General features: G+C 39.2%; 1 protein-coding gene across 1 annotated transcript in view; it reads right to left on the bottom strand.

Moving 5' to 3' along the window:
- Window positions 1–24,786: 24,786 nt before the first annotated feature.
- Window positions 24,787–25,755, bottom strand: part of RAB28 (RAB28, member RAS oncogene family) — a 57,590-nt gene continuing 56,621 nt past the window's right edge. Inside the window, exon 7 of the mRNA XM_010018454.1 lies at window positions 24,787–24,990. Coding sequence (XP_010016756.1) covers window positions 24,898–24,990 — 93 coding nt within the window. The 3' untranslated portion in view covers window positions 24,787–24,897. The remainder of the gene's footprint in view (window positions 24,991–25,755) is intronic.

The raw sequence follows: 25,755 nt of genomic DNA, 5'->3' as shown, positions 1-25,755 counted from the left end.
TGGAAGGACCCTTCATGTCATCAGACCCAGCCTGGCTCTCAAATCACCATTTCAGGTAATTGTTTTTACATAATTTGCCTCACATACTCTGTGGCTTGCTTTGTTTTCATGGGTTGTTTCTCCTATTCATTTTGTTAGAAGACTGTTTCAGAAATTCACTGCTCTTAGGGGTGGGAACCTTCCCAGCTGCAGCCTGACTGTCTGCGTTTTTATGACCAATCTATATCTATCTGTGCTCATGTCACTTCTCAGCTTTTAACTTCTCTTTCAGTGAAAACCTAAATAAAAGCAGGGTTTTTTCCTCTTTGAAGCATCTACTAACTCATTAGTTCTCTCACTTACTGTAGCTACCTCAGTACATCACCACCATGAACAGAGGCTAGGGACTGGTTTCCATGAGAGCAACCTTCCAGCCAGGCCTGTGCCTGGAAAACTCATTGAAGCCAAAGGGCTGTGTGTTTTGTCACATGCTGGTGATCAAACTTGAAACGAACTGGAATTAATTAGTAACAGCACCCTTCACAAAGATCAGGTCATCCATATACAGACTCACATACACATACAAATCAGATAAAACTCCATTCCCCAAAGAGATAGGTTAAATCTCTGCTCATTGCTTGTGTTTTTTCTGTTTCATCAGTAAACTAAAACACAAAAAATTGTTTATAAAATATGGAATTACAGAGCCAGGTAAACTTTTTCCTTCACAATACTAAATTAGAATTGTATAAGCATGTGAAGCTTTAGTGCAGCAAACCTCTGTCATTCACCCTGGTGAACTGAGACCACAGAATGTACCCATACACATTAACAAGTTTGATTCTATCCTTTTCAGCCTGTTTGATTCAGTAAATGCATATGTGAATGTTACATGAACTACAGATTTTGAAAACAGCATGAAAACATCAGTTATCTGCTTTGTCTTCTAAACCGAAGTGCTGAAAGCACATGAGAATTGTTCGTAATCCAAATGGCCTGAGTAGGTACAGGGGCTCCCTAACTTTTCAGTGAGACACTGAATGCAATGGCTAAACGGTTTCGCTTCCTAGAGTCGCATTCAGTGCTAAAATCAGCAGGAGTCACCTTGCACCCCTGAGGGCAAAGCTCATCTTGTTGTGCCTGCTCTCAGGTAGAAGACCCTCCAAAAAATCAGGTTTAAGGTCAAATGTGGTAGGACAAAATAACTGAGAACAAAGCCAAGACAACCAGCAAAAGGAAGTGTTTATCTCAATTTATGGAAGCACTTACATACAGAATATTAGAAAGCGTATGCCCAGTTTGCTATTACAGGGGGAGAAGGAAAGGCTGTCAGGGAAGCTTATGCCTTTCCTCAGCACTACTAGCCTGGGTAAACTTTCAGTATCTACTGGTTTCACTGGATTAAAGACATCTGTAGTGCTATTATTTACAGCAGTATCAAACTCTCAGTAAATTGCTGCACCGTCAGCTCTATTCTTGGGTGAGAACATAAGATACTCAGAGAGCCCAGCTCTTCATAAACCCTAGGCAGGACAAAAGATTATCAGTTTCCCATCAGTAACACACCGCAGTTGTTCAAATGACAGGTTATTTTGACACCTACTGGCCAACTCAGAGTACAGCATTGTTGAATTTCCAGGTTGAGACAGTGCCAAGAATAGGCAGATGTTTAAGCCAGCCTAAGTAAAGTAGAAAAACCCTCTTTTCTCTCTACTGAAAGTCAACGTATGGCTGGAAACTGGAAAGTGAAGACAGACTGCCAAAGGTCCAGGGCTAACCTGAATCAGAGTTACTTCAAAATAATTTGAGGGGATAGGGACAATATGAGGAGGGGATGGAAGAGGAATATGGGGACTGGGAAGCAGGATGCTGCTTGGCAAGTGTAGCATATTTGTAAGCACTGGTGTGGTTAATGGCTCTAAAATAGCTCTTAGGCAGTGATGCATGAAATTCATTGCCAGGTCCAGGTGTTGAAAAAGGACTTGGCTGATAAGAAAAGGCTGCTCAGAATTGAGAACGCTACCAATGATATAAACAACTGCCATTTGGGGGAAAAAAAGGATTAATCACCACTGGAAGCTAATCAGAACACCACTGCCCCTAAATGCTGTTACAGGATTATAGTATCAGGGCCCATACAGAGAGAGAGGTGCTGTTATATTACAACTTGGTTAAAATATAACATGAAAGTAAAATCTAGGGGTGTGGGATGGAAAGATTAATGAACCTTAGGAGGTTTTAACAATGGAAGTCAAAAAGCATGGTTGTTGTCAACTGTCTTGCCAGGCTGACACTTGCACAGAATCAGTAGATGCGGACAGAAAATGACAATCACACCCAACTAGTTTGGTCTAAAAAATTGAGAAATTCTTAAGATCTAGAAATTATAATTTTTTTGAGAGAAGAAATGGATGCATTCATTTAGGTATCAATCCCTGGATTTTCCAATCTTCTTTTGCAAGAGCTTCCACAGCGTAAGCAACAAGTCATGACTAATTTTCGCAAGTAAATATGAGCAACATACATACTACAAGAAAACAAGCAAAACATATACTTGCAAACTGCCTTCTTTATGAAAGAAATGTAACAAGTAGCACTAGAGTTGCCATATATCACACTATGCCAGTAATGTTCAAGCTTGAGCTGAACCTTGAAAGTGATGATGTCTGAGTGGGTTTGAAATTAGACAAAATGAGTTCTCCCTTCCGTCATTCAATTGCTTGGGAAAAGATGCCAACCTCTTTACAGAGGTATGGGGACTGAGTTATGTTTTCAAACAGTACAGAATGTTTTTACAAGCAATGTGTGCAGCATTTGGGGTACTGAGTCATTGCAGGATTTTGTATCCTACTGCAGAGAAAGTGTCCGGTGTTGAGAGACCCCATATAGAGCTCATAATTCATCTGGGACTTTTAGAGAATATAGCCATTTTTTTAAGCAATCAGTCTACCAGGTGATATCACCCCTTCATGGTGGCTATAAAGAAGCAAAGCTTCTGCCAAAATAACACAAGTATCATTTTTTTCAGGGTCTGACTTGGCATAATGTGTCTCTTCAGGCTGCGCATCCCACAGAGACAGAGAATATCTTTTACTCTCCTCTGAGGAGAATATAGTCCCAAGTCTCTGGTAACATAAAGCATTGTAGTCAAGTGATGTGAGCATAAATATGCATACAAGAAGAATTATACCCTGAGGGTTTAGCCTGCACATGTAAGCGACAGCAATCATAAGCACCTGCAGAGTGAGAGGTGCTGACTGCAGTTCCTGAAGTGTTGCTAAACACATTTTTGTTTGTATTTGAATTAGCTGCAGGAAAAACAAGTGCTGGACGTGGACATCAGTGTGTGAACTGTAGCCTGACCCTGAGCAGAATGACCTCTGTGACAGAAACATTGCAATTCCAGTACCAGACAAGCAGGTACAGACAAAAGCAGATGGGAAAGTATAAAGAAAATTGAAGGAGTTATCCTGAAGGGCAGCAGTCTCAGCTTGCCAGGTGCCTGCTACTCTTTTTGTAGGCTTTGTGGAAAACAGAATTTTAAGAAGTGATACTTAAAATTCACCTGCACGTAAAGCTCGTGTCAGTGTCACAAAACAAGGAAAACAAGCAGAAAAGTTCTTGAGTTCCGCAAACTCATCTAAAGAACTAGAGGCAGCACCCACTGCATCTAAAATGTTTGAAGTGCAGAATCAAGGTTCTTGAAACTTTATACCATCAAATGATGAAACTAAAAGTCCCTGGTAGCTATTGAGCCTGAGGTCAGATATTCCACAGCTGCTCTCCAAACACAAAACCAACTTTTATCTTAAACCCCCATGATACTTCAGATGCCTTAAGCAAAATTCTCCTCTTTCACATGCACACTGGGTTTCATCTCTGCTGCTGTTTGTCCTCCTCCTGTGGGCAGAGCAGTGGGATTACCACCTGAGCAGAAGAGGCAGAATAGCAGAGCTGAGATCTAGTGTGTGATTCCTGAAGGGAAGAAGTTGGATTTTAACAAGGCTGCCCAGGAAGACCAGAATGGATAGTAGCATTGAAATATTCACCTCTCTACAGCATCAAAAATGCAGATACCCCTGTTCCAGTCATATACATGGAAGAACAGAAAAAGCCTGTGAACAAATTTCACAGCTTGATTGCACTACCCCACCAGGATTTTATCTGCTCATGTTACCATTAAAAAACAAACAACACACAACATTTTTGCTGCATAAGGAAAGATATTGTCCTGTGTCTTTCAAAATAATATCTGAGATGTGCACGTTAAGAACAGCACCCAAAACCACCTCAAAATGGATAAGGCCTTTACTGTCAGGGATGAGGGTTGCATGCAGGTACTGAAAAGAATAAGGATAGGAATGACAAGGATAGTGTAACACTAGCCTTAGGGTTGCCTGCTACTTGCTCTACAGCTGTAGATTGTATGAGTAGAAAGAAGTCATGTGTTGAGAGAGGGGGGAGAAGAGGAAGGCAGTAGTTGGCCAAACTAAGGCAATTTTGCAGCTTATGGGTTACAGACATATGTGGGTGAAACAAAGGAAACCCCAGAGCCCATTTTTCCTTCCACTAACTATCTGGCCTCTGAACTCTGATCATCTGCTCCCCCTACAGCTATAGTTCTGGCTTATTTAAGGATTTAATTTCAAATTATACATATGCAAAACGAGATTGAAATCCCATTTTACCACTAGTTTGATCACTATTTTCTGAACTATAATTCTAAAATACAGTGACTGTAATGTAGTTATGTTTCTTGTCTGCTATTTGTATTATAATAAGATACAGAAGCCAGGAACCCACTGTATCAAGCACTGTGCAAACATATGCCTGTGTAATTCTTCCTCCATGAGTTTACAATTTAAGTACACAAGGGTTGAACTGTGTTAACACTACTACTACTCCCTTTTTTTTCCTAGGCTCTAAAAGACCTAAACATCAAGTTGACTGTATATGTTATAAATATTTTCTAAATATTATTTACCCAAGAGGCAGGATAACAGCTTTGAAAGTGTAAGTACAACGTAGAAACACTTAAAACACACCCAACTTTCCCATGCCTCTCCCTTGCAATCGATTGAACACAAACACCCACTACTGTTTTCTCCTAACACCTTCATGTTAAGCATTTCCAACAAAAAACAGCTTGTCTTTACCTTCAAGGCACCACTTAACAGTCATCTCATTCCTTTGCCCAGACAGCAGTATCTTTTAAGCTGCCCCATTTCTGACTGTGGCTTTTTTCCACAGTGCCATAAAGCTAATGGAATGTCCAACTGGACAGGGAAGAATACCCTTTAAAATACTTCTGTCCTAAACTAATTTCTCCTTGTGACATAAAATTGCTAGCAAGTTGCTGTACTATGCTAACTTGCCTTTTTTGTCTTAGAGTATACCCAAAGATGGCAGGTCCTGTAGGAGCTGTAATTCTGAAATGGCCAGTCCAACAGACAGCTTGCACATTTCGTAAAAGAGAAATGAAACTGGAGTTCATGATAAATATGATGCCACCTTCAGTTCTGAATTAATTCCATCTTCTTCTGTCTAAAAATATAACTTGAAAATTAATCCTTCCAGTGGGTTTCCCCGAGCATATTCTCTTTCCACCTTTAAGCACTAAACTCAACGAGCAAGGGACTCTTTCCATTTCTTGTCTCACACAGAATTGAGCAGATCTGTAATTTGTGATGAATATGTGAGAGTGAACAAGGGAACGTACCACCTGAAGTTTCCATTGCAGACCACTGAGTAAAGTTTGTACCCAGACATTAAATATGAATTTCTGCAATACAGACCAGGATAGTTTCTCCTTCGTGACCCACTAACAGACTTTTTGTGACTTTCTGTTACTTTTTGTAACCTTTTTTCTTTCATATTTAGACTGAAGATTTACCTCATTGATTAAAGTTGCATAAATTTATGATCTTGATGGAGATTCTTACTTTTAAAGATTTGTTTTAAAAATTTATCTTTTTTTCCCCTAGTAGAGAAGCTATTACAGTCACAAATTATTTAGAAATCATTATAATAAAAGAATACCTCAGAATCATCTTTCTGACACACATTGCTCAGGAAAACCTTCCACATTTTCACCAGTAGCAGGTTTACCCTTACTGCCATCAGTGGTTTCATCTTAATATATTGAATTTTGAATGATTCGTTCTGGTGATTAAAAAGATACAGAAATTTATTTAATGGACATTTAATTGCTGAAGAGGCTACAATTTTAAAGCTATTCATCATGTTTTAAGTAGTTTATTACATGTAACTAGCCCGTTTAAAAATCAAGGAGCTTTGATTTCACTAATATTAATATTTGTCCTAAGTTACTACTAATGATGGATACCAGTGTGAAACGATCCCTTTTCCTTTCTATATCTGACCTGCAACCACCCAAGCTGTGAGCCCACTGCAGATGCACCAGAGAATCCGTCTTACAGTTACAGTCATGTCTAGTTTTCCCTCTTCACTTTATAGCTTATCAAAACAGCTGTAGAAGTTTGGAGGGAAATGAGCAGTTTTATATTATTGTGTATTCCAAACAGTTGACTACTCAGCCAAAATAAACTTTGGCCTTGGAGTAGCTTTAAGGCATTATTGGCACATGTAAAACAAAACATACAACAATACATACCACGATGAGTGCCAGATGTTCATGGGAGAAAACACACAGCTGTTGGGCTTAGATCACCTGAACTCTTTTAAAAGCCAGAGACACCAGTCAACTGTGTGAGCTGTCAGATTAGCAGAGGGACTGCAAAGACTGGAAGCAAGAAAGGGTCATCTCAGTTACACTGAAGAATGCCAATCTATGCCTCATCAGCCAGCTGTCATGTAAAATTCCTTATGATAGACAGGACTAAAAATAAGTAATTTGTCTTAAATGTACTGTTAGGCACATCAAAATAACCTAGTTATAGTTACTCTACTATTAGAAGCTGAGTGTTTCTCAATTTTACTGTAAAAACCCAATTGACTCCAGTTCTTCTGTTCTTCTATTCAGAAATAGTCTTGAGCAATTCAGCAAAACTAAATTTCACCATGCTATGAATTACAAGCAAGTGGACTGCAATCCCCTGAATTCTATATAATAAAATAACAGCTAGGAGCTACTATTATCCTGCACACACAAACATAAGATAAACACTGGGTGATACATATCCTTGATATGGACTTACAATAAGGATTAATTTTGCTCAAAAGATGAAGATAGATTACAGCGAATCATTAGACTATTAAAGGTGGAGTTACCCCAGTGCTGAAATAAACTCTGGCAAAACTAGCCCCTGGAAGAGCACTTCCCTTAAAAGGATACAGCTACAGGATTTAAAGTCATTTTGATGAAAACCAGTTGTAAGACTAAACACAGTATTCCATTCCCAGTGCTGAATTACAGTAAAAGCAATAAATATTTTCCTCCGTTTTCTGAGCATCCAAACAGCAGGATCATGTATTCTTCTAGAACGATTCAGGAGTTACAGTGTTTGGATCAATTATTTAAATTATCTAAAACTCATCTAAAGTATCTAAAACTGTACGCAGTCAGAAACATAAGTAGGCTATTTTAAATCACAATAATAAACTGAATAATCTATTTCTAAGCCATTTTGTTGAACTATTATGCTGTGCACGTAGTCAGCTGAAGATACCTAACAACCTACTGTGTTTGCACATGCTGTTCCAGTTGTTTCTCTGAAATCCAGTCAGGAACAGTTCCACAGGTGTTTATATCTGCTCATATACAAATTTCCATGTGAATTACCACTAAAATTTGGAGATTAATTACTTCTAGATCCTTAGAAATTGCTAGGTTCTGCTGAGCTTCTCATCTCTGCTCAAGACTACAGTTTTGTTCTCACTTTCTGGAGATATACAACAGAAACACACAGGTTTTAAATGAGCCAAACCGTGTTCATGGTGAATCTAGAATTTTACAGCTAAAAATCTTAATGGCATTTTTTCAATACAAGTTTGTTCAGGGGCAGGGGAAGATAGCGGAAGCCAAAACAGCCAGCTTCAGAAGATGATTGAGAATATACAGTGGATAGGTTTACATTTCCTGTGTCTCATATAGCTGTAAAAGCATGGCAACAGAATAAAAGAACACAGCCACAACATGCAGGCAAACACTTCACTACCATAAGCAGTCTCACTGCAGTTATTCATATTCATGCATCAAGTCAGAACAATTATCATTGCACATTTTATTCTCTCACCTTCTCACTATTCAACCAAATCTCTTTTTGCTCTTTTTATTATTATATTTTTATATAAAATAAAACTCCTTTTGGCAAGGTGTTCTTGACCACAGTAAGCAAATGTAAAGATGTACTTCTGATTAGCACAAAGAAACAAAGTTCAACAAAAGCAATCTTAACACCTATCAATCATACTACTTATGGTGTGATAGCAGATCTAGGGAATTTTCTGTCACTGAAGACAAAAGCAAAATTCTCACAGGGCTAGCTCACAAAGGATTTGACTCCAAAAGCCCACACATGTAAGTTTCTTGGTCTCCACACACCAGCTATACTCCCATGCTTTTCCCCAATTATCTTTTCCCCAATATGAGTCTGTAAATAGTAAAATTATACACATAAGTTTTTAGTCCTTGTGAATTCTACTGAAGAGCATTTACTCTGTCCTCACTCATAACCAATATACTCTAATATTTGTCTGATAATCAAATTATGTCATGGTAGAAAATACAGGACATATTAAACATTTGCTGAGAAGTTCAGATCACTCTTCATGCAAAGACTCTGAGGCCCATCTGCTTTCCATAGGGTATGAAAGCCTAAGAGATTCTTATAGTTTCATATTCTGTTACTAGTTAAGGACTTTATTGCTTCCTAAATAAATACAGCAATTCAATCCATAAACTCACCACTGTATAACAATACAGTACCACAAGTCTGACATTGCTCATCTGACATGTGATTACCAAAAACACGTGAACAATTTTTGTTCAAAGCACAGTATTTCTATCTGTGCTGAGAGAAACAGAGAAAAAAAATGAAATTATTGTAATGAAATGTAACAAATACCTTCAATATTTTCATTGCTGTAAAATCTCATAAGTGGTTTTACGAAAACACCCCTCTTTCTATTAAATCTAATAAATTCAATGCTTCCTTAAGTTGTTGCCTTAACTGAAGGTTTTAGTTGCTATAACAGCACAAAGCATCTACTCATACATCTGGTTAGAATTCCTTTTCTTTGACAAATTTAATCAGTGTAATTATCTATTTGACAGACACGTAACGAGACAAGGAGAAACCTCAACAAGATGTAATTTACACGCTTCAATTTCTCAGTCTAAAAATTTGTACAGTTTGATCAGACGGATCAAACTCCATGTGAGTATTTGACCAAAGGCCATAAATCAACAGTGACATGTTTTCTTTCAGGCAGTAGCTTGAGAAATTAATATTGTTTCACAAAGTTAGACAAAGGAATTGTAAATCTTGCACTTACAATAGCTCCCTTCCCCATAAAACTATCTACTACATAGAGAATGTTAATGATGTAGCATTCCCAATTATGAAAAAGAAAGGATAGGTTTAAAATATATATTACTCTTGTTAAATATTTCCTTTTATTTATGTAAAGAATTTCACAGCCCTGCAAATTAATGCACATTAACGCTGATGAGCAAATCGTGAAATTCCCCAACAGGCAGACACCACAGTTACCATTTAATATCACAGCACACTACCAAAGCAGAAACACTTCTCTTATATGATTCTATGATATGTCATATTTTCCATTAACATTGAAAAAAAATGCAAAAAAATTGTGATATGAAAACACATCTTCCCCAGGGAAGTGGTATTATTCTAGGAAAGGCTCCAGTAGATGATTTGTGCTGTACAGGAGAGAGGACTATGTCACTGCTGACCCTCCCTGTTACAGATGGCATTGCACTACTGCCTGCCCATGGAGGCAGCACCCGGCAGCCCCAGCCAGCGAGTCTGTATTGCTCCACAAGTGTCTTGAGCATTGATACCATGATAGAAGGGCTCAGCACACTTAACGGGCTACCTAAGAACAGCTCTGGGTGTATAGGCTGAAAGCCTCTCAGTTTAGACCAGCTTGGACCTCCCAAGCTGCCCTCATAAGGAAAAGTAAACTTACTGCTTCACACACATACACCCCCCGTAATCAAAATACACAGCAGCTGAAGCGCGATGTTCTGCAGCAGGTCGCTGTTTTACCACTGCCTTACTCTCAGCAGTGCTGTATGCCCACTTGGTGAAGCAATTCAGAGCTGCAGCCCCTACAGGAACTTCCTGTCATCCTCCCCAAGAGGTACGAGATGCCTGACAATCTTCTGGTCTCACAAAGGAAGACTAGCTGAGTTCCTGCAAGTCTTACAGAGGTGGCCAGAGCTGCTACCTGGTACACAGATGTTGCTGATAGCTGAGTAATGGCATCTTCCTATAGACCAGCTTAAGAGCCTTCAGGAAAAGGAAAGAATAAAACTTGTACCTCTCCCCTGCTATCATATGAAGAAAGTTCGTCTGGCACAAAAGCAGTCTCTTGTCTGTGACCTTCATCAGTCTGCACTCTGAGAAGTAGTAGGAGCTTTGACAACAATTGAGGAGCCGGCAACAAGGAGTGCAATCCAGACTATGCGGTGTAGAATTGGGTGGGAGTAAGTAATTTAAATCTCTCACTTGTTAAATACATCTTTCCATGTGTCTCTGAGTCAGCAGCATCCTCCTCAAGGCTGATACAAAGCTCAAGAGGAAACAAAACTGCTCTAGAACATTTTCAGACTTAACATATTGAGCCAATGTTTAAAAACATCTAAGGTTCACTCTACTCTAAAAGAGGGGGTAGGGTTATTCCTTTCTGAACCATGACAGTACTTCAAAGGTACACACTTTTCACTTCAGTGTGAAAAGCAGACCTAGTGCTCTAAAGCTACAAAGCCCTAATGCCCTTGATGTCTTAAAGATTATTTAAAATCAAATCAAATCAAAATTAATACCAGATGGGGAGGGGCAATGAGGCCAGAGAAAGCAAAAAAAAATTAACATTCTGTTTTATCTGCAGTTATTTTTGGCATTTCATATTAGTACTTAATTTTTTTACCCCTCAGTCTGCTATGACTAACCAATTCCGAGCCTAGCTGGTAGTGACTATTGGCAATTTTGCTCACTTGTCAGATAATCACAGCAGTTAATTTTTCCAGATCTTCTATTTAATAGTGCTAGACACATACATCAACATTTATTTGCAAATACTATTCCCTTGTTGATTATTTCTTCTGCTGATTCATTGCACTGGTCTTTGCACCCTGCTTGTTTACTTAGGCCTTGGATCCTGCTAGCACTTACGTTCAGAACTTACTACTCACACAGAGCCAAGCCAGTGGGACTGTGCAAGGATTGAAAGCTGTCTCATACAAACCATGGATACAGGCAGTCAAGCTTTGCATTTACAGGAAAAAAATAGCTCTTATTTCACAGCATAGAAATAACCATTACACATCCTTAAACAACTTGGAAACAGAGAACAAGAAAGCACATTTTTCAGTGTTAAGCTTTCCATAAGAAAACAAAAAGAATAATGTGCAAAACCAATGGATGGTGTTATGGCATGAATAACTTGCAGCAACCAGTATAAGAAAAAACCCCACAGTCTAAAATAATTTTACACAGATTACTGATTGAACGTTAGGAAAATGAACGCATTCCCAACAGAATCCATTTGTGGTAATTTGGAATAATCTTCAGGAACATATTTTAATCATCTGCAAAGGTCCCTTTTTTCAATGTTGCTCATTCAATCTAACTGAAAACCCAATTAAAATGTAAGGTAATTGGCTTTAAAGTCCACTAAACACGGCAGCCTTGGCTCCACCATAGTATATTTATTTATACATGTATATTATGTTCAATGTATATTGTATTCTATTAAAAACAACCCACAGATGGAAGAACATTAAGGCTCCAAAGCCAAACACTGAGAAGCTAGCAGAGTTCAAGTTGCCTGTCCCACCCTAGCACTGCCTGCTTGTGCACATGCATTTTGACACCATCTCCCATTACATGACCGCTTACTCTTTTACCTAAAGAAACTCTCCTCCAGATACTGCAGATTTCCACCCTCCCTCACCCAGAAAGGTGCAGCACATTCTGTTATTTACTGCATGCAAGCCTTGCTGTGAGGGCAGGATTCATTTCCCCAGTGGTGAATGTGGTGTCACACGTCCCCATAGTAACAGAGTGCTTCAATCACACATGCACTTTCACAACACCCCCGCCTCCATCCTCTGCCACTCCACTTGGTCCCAATCCCTCTGGCAGGCTGTTGCCTTCCAGAGTTTCACTCTCCAGTCACCCAATTCCTCACGCAATCTTGGTCTCTGCCACACCTACAGAACAAGGTTTACATCCAAGTCATAGCGCCAGTAAAAAAGTTCAAAAGGTGGGGTTTAATCCTGACTTCCTTGAACTCCTGTAGACCCGCTCAAGAGAAGAAACACCAGCCCAAACAGCCAAAGTTTAGCAGAGTTTTCACAAACTGAAGGCAGGGAAGTGGAAGGGATAATGTAACACAGTAAATCTCTGCAGAAGAAGTTGCAGCACCTCTGCCAGTAATTTCCGTAAAAGAGGACGCCAGCTTCTATGGAAAAGGAATTTGAACTGAGGGACAAAAAAAGCACATGGGGTTAAAAACAAGCCCTGGAACAGAGTGAAGCACTCACTTGCGAAGGGCACTTTCTAGGTTAGGGGTACTTCATTTTGCATCACTTTAAGGGCCAGTTCCCACCAAAACAACATGCCAAGGCAAGAAAGGCAACCGTATGGAAGCAGGCAATGTTAACAGTTGTAGCAGTTGTAGTGAAAAATGTTTATATTTTCTAACCCAAAAAGCAAACTGTATTACATACACTGAATTATCTCTTAATATCTTTGCAAATTTGATTTATTTTTTTTTCGTAACAGTTATATGAAATTATACTTCAAGACTGGGTTTTTTGGGGGGTTATGCTTAAATAAAATGTTAAGACTTCTTGTGTCTATGGACACTGGACAAAATATCCTTGGAAATTTTCTCCCATTAACACATTTTGTTAGTCAAATCAGCACACTCCTGCATGTCAAGGAACATCCTGTTGATGAGCTGGTCACTCACAGACACAAAACGAGATGCCCTTTCCAAAGGCTGTGTTTCTCTGCATCCCTGTCTGCAGGCTCTTCTCAATCCAACATCACAGGACACAATCTGGACAACCCAGCTGTGGGTGCATGGCTTAGATCAAATACATCTCTTCCGCAGTATCTCTGAGCACAAATTATACCAGCTCCTGAGGGGAAACCATAAAGCGGGGTGGGGAATACTGTGCTGATTTAAAACTTTACTGTTGGCCTCTGAACAGATGTTTCTCAAACACTGAGTCCCCAGCAGCTACTTTAAACCTTGGAGTCTGAGGAAAGTCCCAGCACTGTCTCTGTACCTGAGAGTTCAGTCTGAGCACAGACACTCAGGGTCTTTGATCCAGTGCTTGAGGCTGGAGGCCTGTCTGCACTCCTCCAGTCACTGTTGTCCCTTCAAAGCCCCTCTTCTCATGACAACAGTGCAGCTGAGCTTCTCGTAAGCACTCACATGCTCAACAGCAAAGCAGTTTCCTTTCTGTAGACCAAACACCACCAGCACAGAGGTACTGACCTTCGACTGCAGTGTCAGCTCTGGCAGCAAACCTCTGTTAGAGTTGTGAGGCAAAATTAACCTTTTATCAAGTAATTCATACAAGAATTGCCCCTGCAATGTCACCTTCTAAAGACCTCACAACAACCACGAGCACTCAGTCTTCACAGGAACCCTCCTCACCTCCTAACGTTAGAGAACAAGACAGATAATTTTTTTCTAATTGCAACTTTAAGAGCAAGTAAAACATTTCAAGTTTAAAATAAATAAATAAAATAACAGCACATTGGGGGGGGGGGGGGGGGAACACAAAAAAAACACTAGGTTGATCTGGCCTTGAAATTTTCCTAGTGGATTTACCTTTTTCTTATTAAAAAAAAAACCAAAACAAAACACCAAACCCCACAAACAACAACGAAACAACAACCAACAAACCAAGGGCTTGGGTTTACTTCAGCTTTATCAAATCCCAGCGACTTTTCAGAACATTTATTCAGCTGGTCTGGATAAAAAGTAAGATATAAAATATTTTGAAGTATCCTCAGATATAAGACTCTCTCATAAATTACAAATTGAAAGGTCAATGACTCTGTGTAGCTGCATGGATAAGCCCTTAGTCCTTTACGCATTTATTACTTATTAAAATTTAGCAAATGTTTTGAAGGCCACACCAGCTTAGTGTAGAATCAATCTTGAACCAAGAAGCCGCTGCTTTTTTGCCATAATTACTTGCATGGCTCATAGTTTTAACACTTTCTAAACCAGGCATTCTTCAGGTGAGGGATGTGAACCCTCCTCAATATGGTGACAGCCAGCTCCTTGGGTTGTGAGGTATTGAGAGAAGCATTGGAACAGGCTTCCCAGGGAGGTGGTAGAATCACCATCCCTGGAAGTGTTCAAAAAACATGTAGATGAGGCCCTCAGTGAACATGGTTTAGGGGTGGACTTGGCAGTCCTGGGTAACAGTTGGACTTGATGATGTTAAAGTTCTTTTCCAACCTAGTTATGTTATGATTCTATGATCTGAAGGAAAAGAAACCTTGTAATCTCATTACTCAACAGGTACAGATTTCCCAAGTTGTCACTGTACGTGTGTAGCAGAACCAGAGAGAGAATTCCAGGTCTCCTGACCACAATCTCAGGGCTCCATCCATGTCTGGTCAACAGCATTTAACCAGCATTGCTTTCCAAGTGGCTACCTGTTTAGATGTCACCATTTAGCACTGTAGTGGAAATTTTTCAGTCAGTAACACAAGTTCTAGATAGTTAACACGTTCTCTGATCCTAGCAGTGATGGCTCAGGAGATGTCATCAAACACGCAAGTTGTGTTCCCAGCTCTTGCCTCCTACTTGGAAGGTGTTGCAACATCATCATGCAGCTTCTTCACATCGAGTATCTAAATACATATTGTGGATATTGTCATCTACACTACATATGAAAGTACCATCGTGAACAGTAGGAATTTGAGGGCAGACTTCCTTTGGTCTCCTAGGAATCCTAGATGCCTCATTTGGCATCCACCTTGAGAGGCAGAAACAGAAAGGCTGCTCAGCCTTTACCAGTCAGATGAGTAATTTCAGTGAGCAAAACTGGTGTCACCAAACATCACAGATCTTGCAGAAGAGTGGGCTGTTGCCTTTCTCAAAATCCAACCTAGGCAGCTTCTCATTTCCACCTTTAAAGGTGCACCTGCATCTCACTTTACCCTCACCTTCTGGCACCCACATTTGGCTGACTCCTACTTACAAGAGCAGCTTTTTAGGGCAAGACAATCATTTGTTTCTGTATCTGGGGGCGGGGGGAATGGATGGATGTCTTTTGGTGCCAGATGCTCTTTGATAAGGCAGATGGCTGGGCAAAAAAAAGGAAATTCTTGAAAAAAATTATTATCTGCTGCGTTTCTGCCATTTATAGCAACATGTGAGGAAAACAATGTGAATTGAATATCTGGAAGCACAGGAAAGGACGAGTTTTCAGACTGACTTTCTGCAGGTGGAACTGATGTCAAGAGGAGGCCAGACAGTGGTGAGAAGGATGAGAAAAAGATCACTTTTCTTTAGATCTTTTGCATGGCCTGAGGAATAGAGGTCATAAAGAACTATACGTTTTCCCAGACCTGTGATTCCATGTGTCTTCACCTGAACACTCACTAGTGGTGCATTTGTGCCCGAGCTTACTGCCACATCAGCTGTGCCTAGAGCACATGTGCCAGGCCACATCGATCCTGTGTTCTAATAAAAACTGATTCTCTTATGCTCCTCTTCCACATTTTATAAACTGGATCATTTTCCCACTCCAGATTATAATATGGCCATAAAAGCCATTGTACTGCTTTAGTGATAGTGGAGTGGAGGGTGGATTTGAAATACTGTAGGCTGATACTGCTGGGAACATCCAACTGCTTTGGTGAAAGGACAAGAGCTGGTTTGCACACCTACTCTCCAGCCATCTTCGCATTCCTCTGCATGAAATCTTTAATGCCTGACAAACCTGCCATGGTAACAGATCTCCAGCTCTGTAGAATTCCAAAGAAATACATAGGTAAGCTGCAAAATGCAGTTTCCAAACGTAAACTGATCTCTGGCAAGCACCTTTACCCTCCTCCTTTCTTTCCAGTGAAGCTCCCTGCTGATGATTCAAACCAGGTACAGCACACAGCTTTGACTGACTTCATACTCAGAAACAAATGATGCTTCTAAGAATTTAAGTTGCATGTAGCCCTCTGCAACCTGATGGAAAGTTATTTTTCATATGCTGAATGATAAAGAGGATTTTTGGTGATCTTCACGGCCCCCTACAGTTGCCATAATCTACCATATTTCTATTAGCAGCATAAACATTTTGCCAGAATAGGCAAATCCATGGTTGCAAACATCTGTGCCATGACTTAGCAGGTTTGTGCCTCTTGCACTGGTGTCAAGTTAGTTGTCAGAATACACTGAAAGTTGTTGTATTTACTAGTTCAGACAAATATCTCAAAGCAAACCATTTCCTCCTCAGATGAACAACAGATACTGGGAATCAACACTCTTTTGGGGTGAGGCTTGGCCTCATCCTTGCTATTTCAGCCTAGGAAACTGGAAAACAGAGAGAATTCAGAAAACTTGAACTTTTATTCACAAAAGCCTCAAAATGTGCCCTGAGAGAGAAATATCTCCTGAATAATGGAGGTTCATGTGCACAGAGGGTAGTAGTAGTTTACGAGCAGTCACTTTGAAGTTTCTGGGTACAAATGGGGTTATAGGACTTCATCATATACAAAACACAAAGTAAACAGCCCAGTTCTTATGTTGATCTTAGCATCTTACGCTGATCTTAGCAGGATCTTAGCATTTCTCTACCTTTCCACATGGCCACTCCACAGATCAGCACAGGACTTACATGATACAGAAGACCCTGAGTGAACCCTGACCACAGCCTTCATATGCATGATTTATGCTACAATGGAGATGAATATATGTGCACAAATTCACCTTTATCTTGAAATTGCTGCATTTTCTCTGAGTCTGTTTTGTCTCTGGAGGGCATGGATTTCCCACTCCCTGGTATCAGTCACGCTGAGGGTTTCCCCTATATTTATTTTAATGAAACTCTATTAACAAGGCTAAATTACATGAACTCAAATACATCTTTCTGTAGTACATACACAGAGAGCAACAACAGCAACAGCACTGGGCATAATATAACACCAGAGATGTCATGTAAGTACCGATATAACAGCTGCAAGAAGATGGATTTGCTCTGCATATGGAATGGGAACATTCACCTGCTATATCTAGAATTCCACAACCTGGATAGCATCCAAGCTGAAACAGTATGGTTAGTGAGTCTGCACTGAAACAAGCTTCTAAACCAAAGCGGAAAAGACTATGCCCACATCCAGGAGGATGCAAAAACATCCAACCAGTTGTCACAACTAAAGTACAATAAATTTACACTTGCCTAAAAAGAATAATAATAACAAAGTAAATTTGTGTTTTATACAAAAGTCAGTGGAAGAAATTCAACTGCTGGCGATGTGTACAAATCAAAATAATTGTATCTCAGTCAATTAACTTACACTCGTGTGGTTGCAAGATCTGGCCACACCTTCTCCAAGCATGCTCAGCATCACCACTGGCCACGATCTCTGCTACCTGGGACCTGGCTGGCCATCGGGTACCCTGGACAGAGGAGGCTGGAAAGTCACCTAGTCAACTCACCTGATGACTGCAGGAGGCAAGAGTTGGACTCTGAATTTCAATGTCTGGCCATTTAGTCAGAAAGATTAGCAGAAGCATAATGAAAAAGAGATAGGGAGCACTCTCAGACTCGCGATTATATGCAAGCTCAACTGGCACAAACACAAATTGTGCTTTTAGTTTGAGAATGTGTAACCTGTTAGAATTTCTGGGTGATAAAACCAGGAAAGAGGTTAAACTGGAAGACTTCCATTTCTTTTCTTACATCAGTGTGTGATTCCTGAGGGATATGATTAGATTTCTTGTAGTTTATGCTAGGTTGTGAGCTCACTCACTGTTATAAATGAGTTGTCTGTATAATTGTTACCAATTACATGCAAATTGCTGTTAAATGGCACAGACAGCCCATTTGTGCCAAATGTTGGTTTACACTTTGCTCTCTTTCCAAGACAGTGGGGAGATAAAAAGCCATTGGATTGATGAGTGGGATGTCAAAATTTCTCTCCAGTTTCCATTATGCAGTTAAACATTGCCTCACCATTCTTTGACATACACTGGAATATATCCAGAAATCACACTTCATTTTTTCCAAGATGGGATCAAATACCTCCCCAAATCTGAGCAAGAAGTACTGGTTCTTGTTTATCCACCATGTCGTATCTGCAATTCAGACACTAGAAAGAGGAGCTCGATACGTTTTCCTGCACCACCGGTCAGTATTCAGGTTGCAATGAGAGTTGCCACACGTGTCCAGATTCCTTTCTCTGTTTGTGTTCCATTATGGATTTGAGAAGCATTTGTTCCAAACCCAGAAACTTGCCCAATGTCAAGTAAATGCTCTGATCACACAACTGAACCCAATTTCAACTTTTGGTTTGCTGGTTGTTTGGGGATTTTTGTAACTTCTGTATCATTCATGCTAAACAGAAGTATCAGAAAAGCAAGTGACGAGAAATACCCTTTTTTCCCTTTTTTCTTTTTAACTTGGGAGTGGCTTCAGTCTGTACCCTTCACAATGGGTAGAAAATTTAAGAAACAACACTGAAATTCCTCAAAGAACTTTAGCCTCAAAGGCATTTATTTCAATCGAGCCAGAATTTCTGTGTCAGCAAAGTATGCCAGAATGTATTTAGCTTCAAGTGTGTACTTAAATCACACAGACTTCAAGGGAACTTAAATATAGGCTTAATTTTGAGCATATGCTTAAGTACTTTTGGTGAATAGTATTGAACCGCAGCATTCACTTCTTTGTAAAGGAGAGAATGCTTTCCAAAGCAACATTTACTTCTCAGAGCACAGTGTGTGTCTTTTAAATCCTCCTTTGATGTTTCTTGGTCTACTTTGTTTTTAAAAGCTCACCAGAAATCAAAAAGGATTAGTAGGTCATGATCCTGCAAGCTACCTGGTATGGATCAGCCCAGGATAGGACAGAAAGGGAGTTCAGCTAGCAAAGAAAAAATGTTTGCCTGCAGCAGTTTGCAGGACCAGTTTTATGAGGCACAAATTAGTTAAAAACAGTTTAGTATTTTATTTTGTATTTATAATCACTATAATTCTAAAGTGTATTTTAAATTAGAAAAGTAGAAAGCAGAATATTTAGCAGATCATAGCAAGTAAAGTTGATTATTATTGTGTATTAAACACCTTCACTTATGCCAGTGATATCTCATGCAACATAAGCAGCGTTTTCCACTCATCCTTAAGAGCAAAACTTTCCTGAACTTTCCTGCGCTATAATCACATTTTTTTATAAATGAGGACATCAATATTTTTTTAAAAACACAGATTGCCAAGATGACATTAGAAAGTAGAGGCAGCGAGTGTCTTGAAAGTGAACTCAAAAAAAAACACCTGGATTCCTATTTCCTCCAGAATTCAGTGCTCTAAATGTGGTATCTGAGCAAACACAAGCTCTTGACCTCAAATCTATATTCTTCTCCGAGGTTCATCCACTAGGATAAGGAATGCTGTGTAGCGGTTAAATACAAAACAAACCTGAAATTGGTACCTTCTGAGGTTTCGTTCTGACCAGCCTTTGAAACAAGATTGCTTTCAGTCAATTGGTTATTTCAGCACTTGACATCACCCCCACATAAAACAAGGCAAATGGCCAATTAGCTAACTGGAAGTTTTCCAGTTCAAAATGGTGCCAAAATGAACGAAGATGAAGTGGAGTAGAAAAAAAAAGGAAAAAAAAAGAGTTTGCATTGGCTGAACAGTCAGCTCTCTATGGGAAGTTGAAAATAGAAATCAGTTCATGGAACTCAGGAGCTTCACTATCTTCTATTTGGGGAAGATCAAACTTCGGCATTTGCAAGTTAAACAGGGATCCCAAAGGCTTCTGGAGAGCACTTTATAAAAAGAGGTTTTATATAGGCCCTGTGTATTTTGCAAATAAAACTGTAGCACATTAAATTCGAATCACATTCTATTCATAGCATCTGAAATCAGAGTACATATTTGCTTCCTATGGATAATTATCTGGACTGCAGTTTTAATCTCATATGTATGCCATTACCCCTGTGCAAACATGGATAAATTTGGGCTTTTTCTTTTCAGTAGCATTCAGCTATTTTGACATTTTAAGTGGTTATGAGTTTGTTTTAAATGAAGATAGCCTAAAGAAATCAGACAATATGTTAATCAGTAGTACTTGAACTAAGAAAGAAAAGAACACAACATTGTGGAATAACCTCTTTGCTTGGGAAATAATACTCAGATTCCAGAAGGAAAAGCAGTTAACCCTGTCAGCTTTATAACTTCTACAAAAGCCAATGCAACTTTAAATGTATCTATGAGGCCCCTCATACAAAGCCTTAAGCTACATCAGAAATGAATGCAAGTATCAGAAACAGGAAAAATTCTCCTGCAGAAAATTTCCCATTATTATAAGATTGTTAATTAAGGAACAGTAATTTAGTCTTCTGTCAATGCCAAAATTCACACAGGAAAGTACAATGCTAGCTAGATATATCAAGTTTTACTTTGAAAGGGTTGAAGACATCAAGTTATAGAGGATTTTGGTTTGCTTTCAGTCAGTTACAGCTGTCAGGCCATCCCAGAGCAGTGATTCCAGTATGGCACAGGTACATAGCGACAAGGCATCAGCCCCACTTGCTCTTCCTAGTGACTCCCAAATATTTGGTTCCAGATGAACACATGGAATAGGGACACCTTCTAAAAAGTAGTCTCTACTACAACTTTTACGAAAAGCTTGTGATCACCATGAAACAAAGATTACAAACCTTCCTTTGTGAAGAAACAGCATTATTCCTTACATAAAATCAATGTAAAAAGGAAAAATATGATTTTGACTTATTTCCCATTATCACCAAAATAGCAAAAGAATAGCAAATTTCAAATATGGCTATAATTTTTTATAAAATTATTCTAAAATTTGGGCTTATCATCAGGTGCATTTGCCAGCCTCTACTCTGATAAGCAAGTTACCTCTGTATTTAAAAGAAGCCACCTGATTCAAAAGCCCTTTAGTTCCCGAGAAACCCAAACAGTACATTATAGAACAGTTTTCTTTGATAAAGATGCCTAATCAAAAGAGCATGCCACATAATTTTTCTAGGGACCTTGTATGTGTCCTTTGAAAAGTTATTCTGTTTAAAAAAGCCTCATCTGTTTTCAAAACTTTTACAAACTGTCTAAAGAACCGTGTATTCAGAGAGGAGATCATGAACTCATCGCAGGCTCTGGTACTCACAGCATCTGGTCATAAGGGAAAACACCTTCACACCACTGTTTGTGAGAGAGACTCCATTTGACCCCACCAAAGTTTAGAACCACAAAAGACAAGAAGTTGCATGAGTCTAGTAACGCTCCAAATACATGTTTTAAGAGCACTGCTAATCTAACACACAGTCAGACACAATGTGCCTATTGGTACCCACCACATCACACAAGACTGGCCCTAGCAAGGAGCTGAACTTAGAAACAATTTTTAGCTGTGGAGCTGTTACTGAAATGATTAGTTACAACAGCTCTGAGCAGGCAGATCACTTCACCAGTGTGGATCTGTGTAAGCTCAGGGCCTGAACACGTTTCTTCCCTTCATCTGGCCTCAGCTTCAGGAAAAAACATGTTTCTCCCCTGCCCTAGCCTGCTCCCCATGTCAATGGACATTAAGCATATGTCGCCTCACTTCTGGAAAGCCTTGCATTATTTAACTTCATTACTGTTTGTTGAACTACTTTCAACCAGTTCTTACCTTGCAAAAAACTTCAAAGTGCATTAATACAGCACATGCTTTAACTCCACCAGATGTGAATCGTGTGGATCAGCAGTGGGAAGGAGACCGGGCACAGGTTAGTGGCTTGCCTGCCTCCCCCTACACACCACTCTGACTAGATTTGTTTCCATCCCTCCAGGTCCCAGAGAGCCCTTGCCATCCCTGCAGAACAGTGTCTACCTACTCCCTCTCTCCGTGTTGCTTAATCCTCCAGAATTATCTCTGACCTTTCTGCTCTGCCTTGTGGAACTCGGGCTGTAGCAATGGCAAAGGCACCCCTGAATCTTCAGCCACAGCTGCTGCAGCACTTCAAAGGCAGCTACCACAGCTAAGGATTTAGGCTGCAGCTGGAATCTGAAGGCTGAAGGTGGGGTCCCTGGGGCTGAGCAAAAAGAGCAAAGCTCATTTGTAAGGATTAAAACATGGACAGGTAATGGATCTAAATGTGGGAAAGGCAGGGATAGTGGAAGTCAGTATACAATATGGAAAACCCTAGGAGGTTAAGAGGGGCAGCAAAAGGAGGGGCTGGGGGCACAGAAGACAAGAGATTCCTGGTAGCGTAAATAACATACATGCATGTTAGGGAGGAAGAATGAGAGCAGCTTGGAAATGTAAACAATAATATCTCCAGAGGAGGTATGGCTTTAACGCAGAAAATGGGGCAAAGATCAACGGGAATAAAACACAAAAGGATGTACAGGTCACAGACAGCTACAGGAACAGGCATGAGAATGAAAGATCATGATGAAATGGAGACACAAAATCTGTTTGTAGAATACCTTGGACTGGGACATGTATCACAGCCTTCACACTGCAAGATTAGCCCAAGTATAAAAGCAAAAGTTTTTGATTATTTTTGGGTAATAATGGGCTTTGCGTTACAAGTTATAAAAACCATTTTCTTCTGAAACATAAGATAATGAAAGTTTAAGAGAAAAGCACTGTTCAGGTTTTAAGACCATGCTACATATTACTTGGGAAGCAGGACTATAAAGTTGGCTCACATGCAAGAGAGAAAGATGGCTCTAGCCATCCAGCTAAGCCAGGTTATGCTCAGCTCCTCAGGGAAAGGGAAGTTCTCATGAATATTTGAACGTATTGGGCAGAGTTCAGGATAAAAACACACCATGAAATCTGAGGGTTCAAAAAACCTTACACCACATGCTCAGGAGGGCATAACCTTGTAAAATTACAAGCTCCAGAGAAACTGTTTGAACAGAAGTTCTCATCTGGTGGTAGTGGAAGACAGTTCAGCATTCAGTCATGCTTAACCATAAGGCACAACTATGCAGTGGGACACGAACTCCACAGGACGAGACCAAGAACACAGACTGTAACCCTAGAATGAATATTTTACTGCAAATTCACACCTACCTTAGTGTAGAATAATTTCTCAGTATCTCAACTTCTTTCTTAGAATTTCTCACACTTGAATGATAAAATACTAAAGGAGTAAGTCATTCTCATGTAGCTATAGAACTGTGTCAAGGTGCATTTGAATGGTTTAAAAATTAACTTAGCTTTCCAATGAACCTGACATACGCCAAAATAATAACAAAAAGCACATTCTTGCCATCTGCAATCTTTCTTTTAACATGATGGTTCAACTATTTTATTAAACTTATACTTTAGTAGTTCCAACTATTAAGCACTTGCTTGAACAACTTAATAGGAACACTTACATGAGGAAACTTATTATTTTCACTCATGCTATATAAGCTTCCTTCACTCAGCCTCATTCTCTAAATCTTGAAATGCTTTGTTATACTTTATAAGAAAATGCATTCTAGAATTAAATCAGGAAGAATATTTTTAGTTTAGAAAAGATTTCTAGTTTGGAATCAAGATGGCTTATATTTTTTCTTTCTCCTTAGCTTTCTATTCAGATGTGCTGGTAGAGAACTGCACATCTAAAAGAGACTGCTAGCAAAGGAACAGAGGAGAAATGTGACGGTCACAGAGCAGACAGCTTTTTATTTCTCATTTACTCTGAACTAGAATGAAAAGAATACCAGGTCAAAAGTCATTCATTTAGTTATTAAAAATGACTGATCCTAATTGATCTATCAACAGTTTCTAATGCATGCTGAATATATCACTCAACATTTACAACCCAAACTGTGGACTGAGGTTCATCCATATTCACGAAGACATATAAGCATATCTACTACTGCAAGAACTGATGCTGATGTGGTAATAAAAATACACAAAAGCACTAGCATTTTTCAGAGTATCCACTGAGAAAAATGAAGACTTCAGAAACTATTTTTATAATTACAGCTTTATTTCAAGCACTGTTTCTTAGTGGATACAATCTATACATTTTGCACTATGTACATACATTAATGGAATACTTTCCAAATCACCCCTAGATAAAATACATTATGTGCTTGAAATTATTCCACAATAGCTTTTCCAAGTTACATTTTACTGAGTGTTAGTTCAGATCACATGAGAAAATAAGGAAAAAAATTTTAAAAATGCTTTGGCAAAATACCCTTCCATGGTGATGTCCTTAAAAGTATTCTGAATGCAGGACTTCCTCATCCATTTTTATTCCAGTGTCAGTCAAATAGGAAAAAGTTATACTGTTTTATTTAAATATAATTTAAAAGAATATAGATCTTAATTTTTCAAAGTGTGTGGTCTCATGTTTGAATTTTAGCCAGTACAAGAACTGCCTTCCTGCTGCTTCTCAATGCACAATGGTGTAACACATTTGTGAAGCCTCTAATTGCATTGTTGTGACAGTCACTGTTAAAGTTCCCGGTAATCCTAGAGCCTGTGTCAGGGTAAGACAACTGCCAAAGGTATCAAAACAGAGAATAGCACGGTCATTGCACTGCACACATTGAGCTTCTAGGAGGATTAATGGTTCTTGTCACAGGCTCCTGACTGTAGTTGACAATATCTGCTTTCACCACCCTCTGTCATAAAAGAAAACACAGTAACAATTAGGAAATGTAATCTTCATGCTGGCAAAGCATTCAACAGATATTTTGCTATAAAAATATATGAAATACTAGGCAAAAGAGATACCATTTAGGGTTTTTTCCACTGCCTTACAGGAAGTCTTACCGGGTGCTAATTCTCATTCTAAATACCAGTTTATCCTAAGCAGAAGGAAGTGCCTTATAGGTTTTCACAACACTAAAAATGGATCACGATTTTTTTGCAAAAGCAATTAATACAGTTTTGCTTCCAAGAAAATTGTTTTGAGTGGAAATAATAAAACAATTTTTGCTTACAAAGACTATGGTATGCATACTTGAAAAATAACTGCCTAAACTGTAATCTGAAATAGTACGTAAATTTGTCTTTCTGTCTTTACTCCAAGCATTGCACAGGAAAATAGAAACAGAATTCAAAGCAAATTTTAAATACAACCATATTCCAAAAAAGCTTTGATAGGCAGCCTGACTAAAGCCTAAATTAATATAAAAAGAACCTCTGCATATCATAAGTATTTATTTCCAAATACAGATCCAACAGGTATTACCCGTTCTATTTAAAAGCATTTTATCAGATTGTTGGTCTCTCCTATATGAGGAGAAGGAAATGAGATGTCAGTTTTGTATCCACTTCCACCTGAGGCAGCTATGCAACATTTTGAATATACAGCACTGAATAAAGTAGCATGAAGTATCTAATTTCTATGAGCTATCTAGTCATTAGAAACAACATTCAATTGT

The sequence above is a fragment of the Nestor notabilis genome, unplaced genomic scaffold, assembly GCF_000696875.1.
Source record: "Nestor notabilis isolate BGI_N333 unplaced genomic scaffold, ASM69687v1 scaffold2177, whole genome shotgun sequence".
Lineage (NCBI taxonomy): Eukaryota > Metazoa > Chordata > Aves > Psittaciformes > Psittacidae > Nestor > Nestor notabilis.
This window is presented reverse-complemented; position numbering and strand designations above follow the sequence as displayed.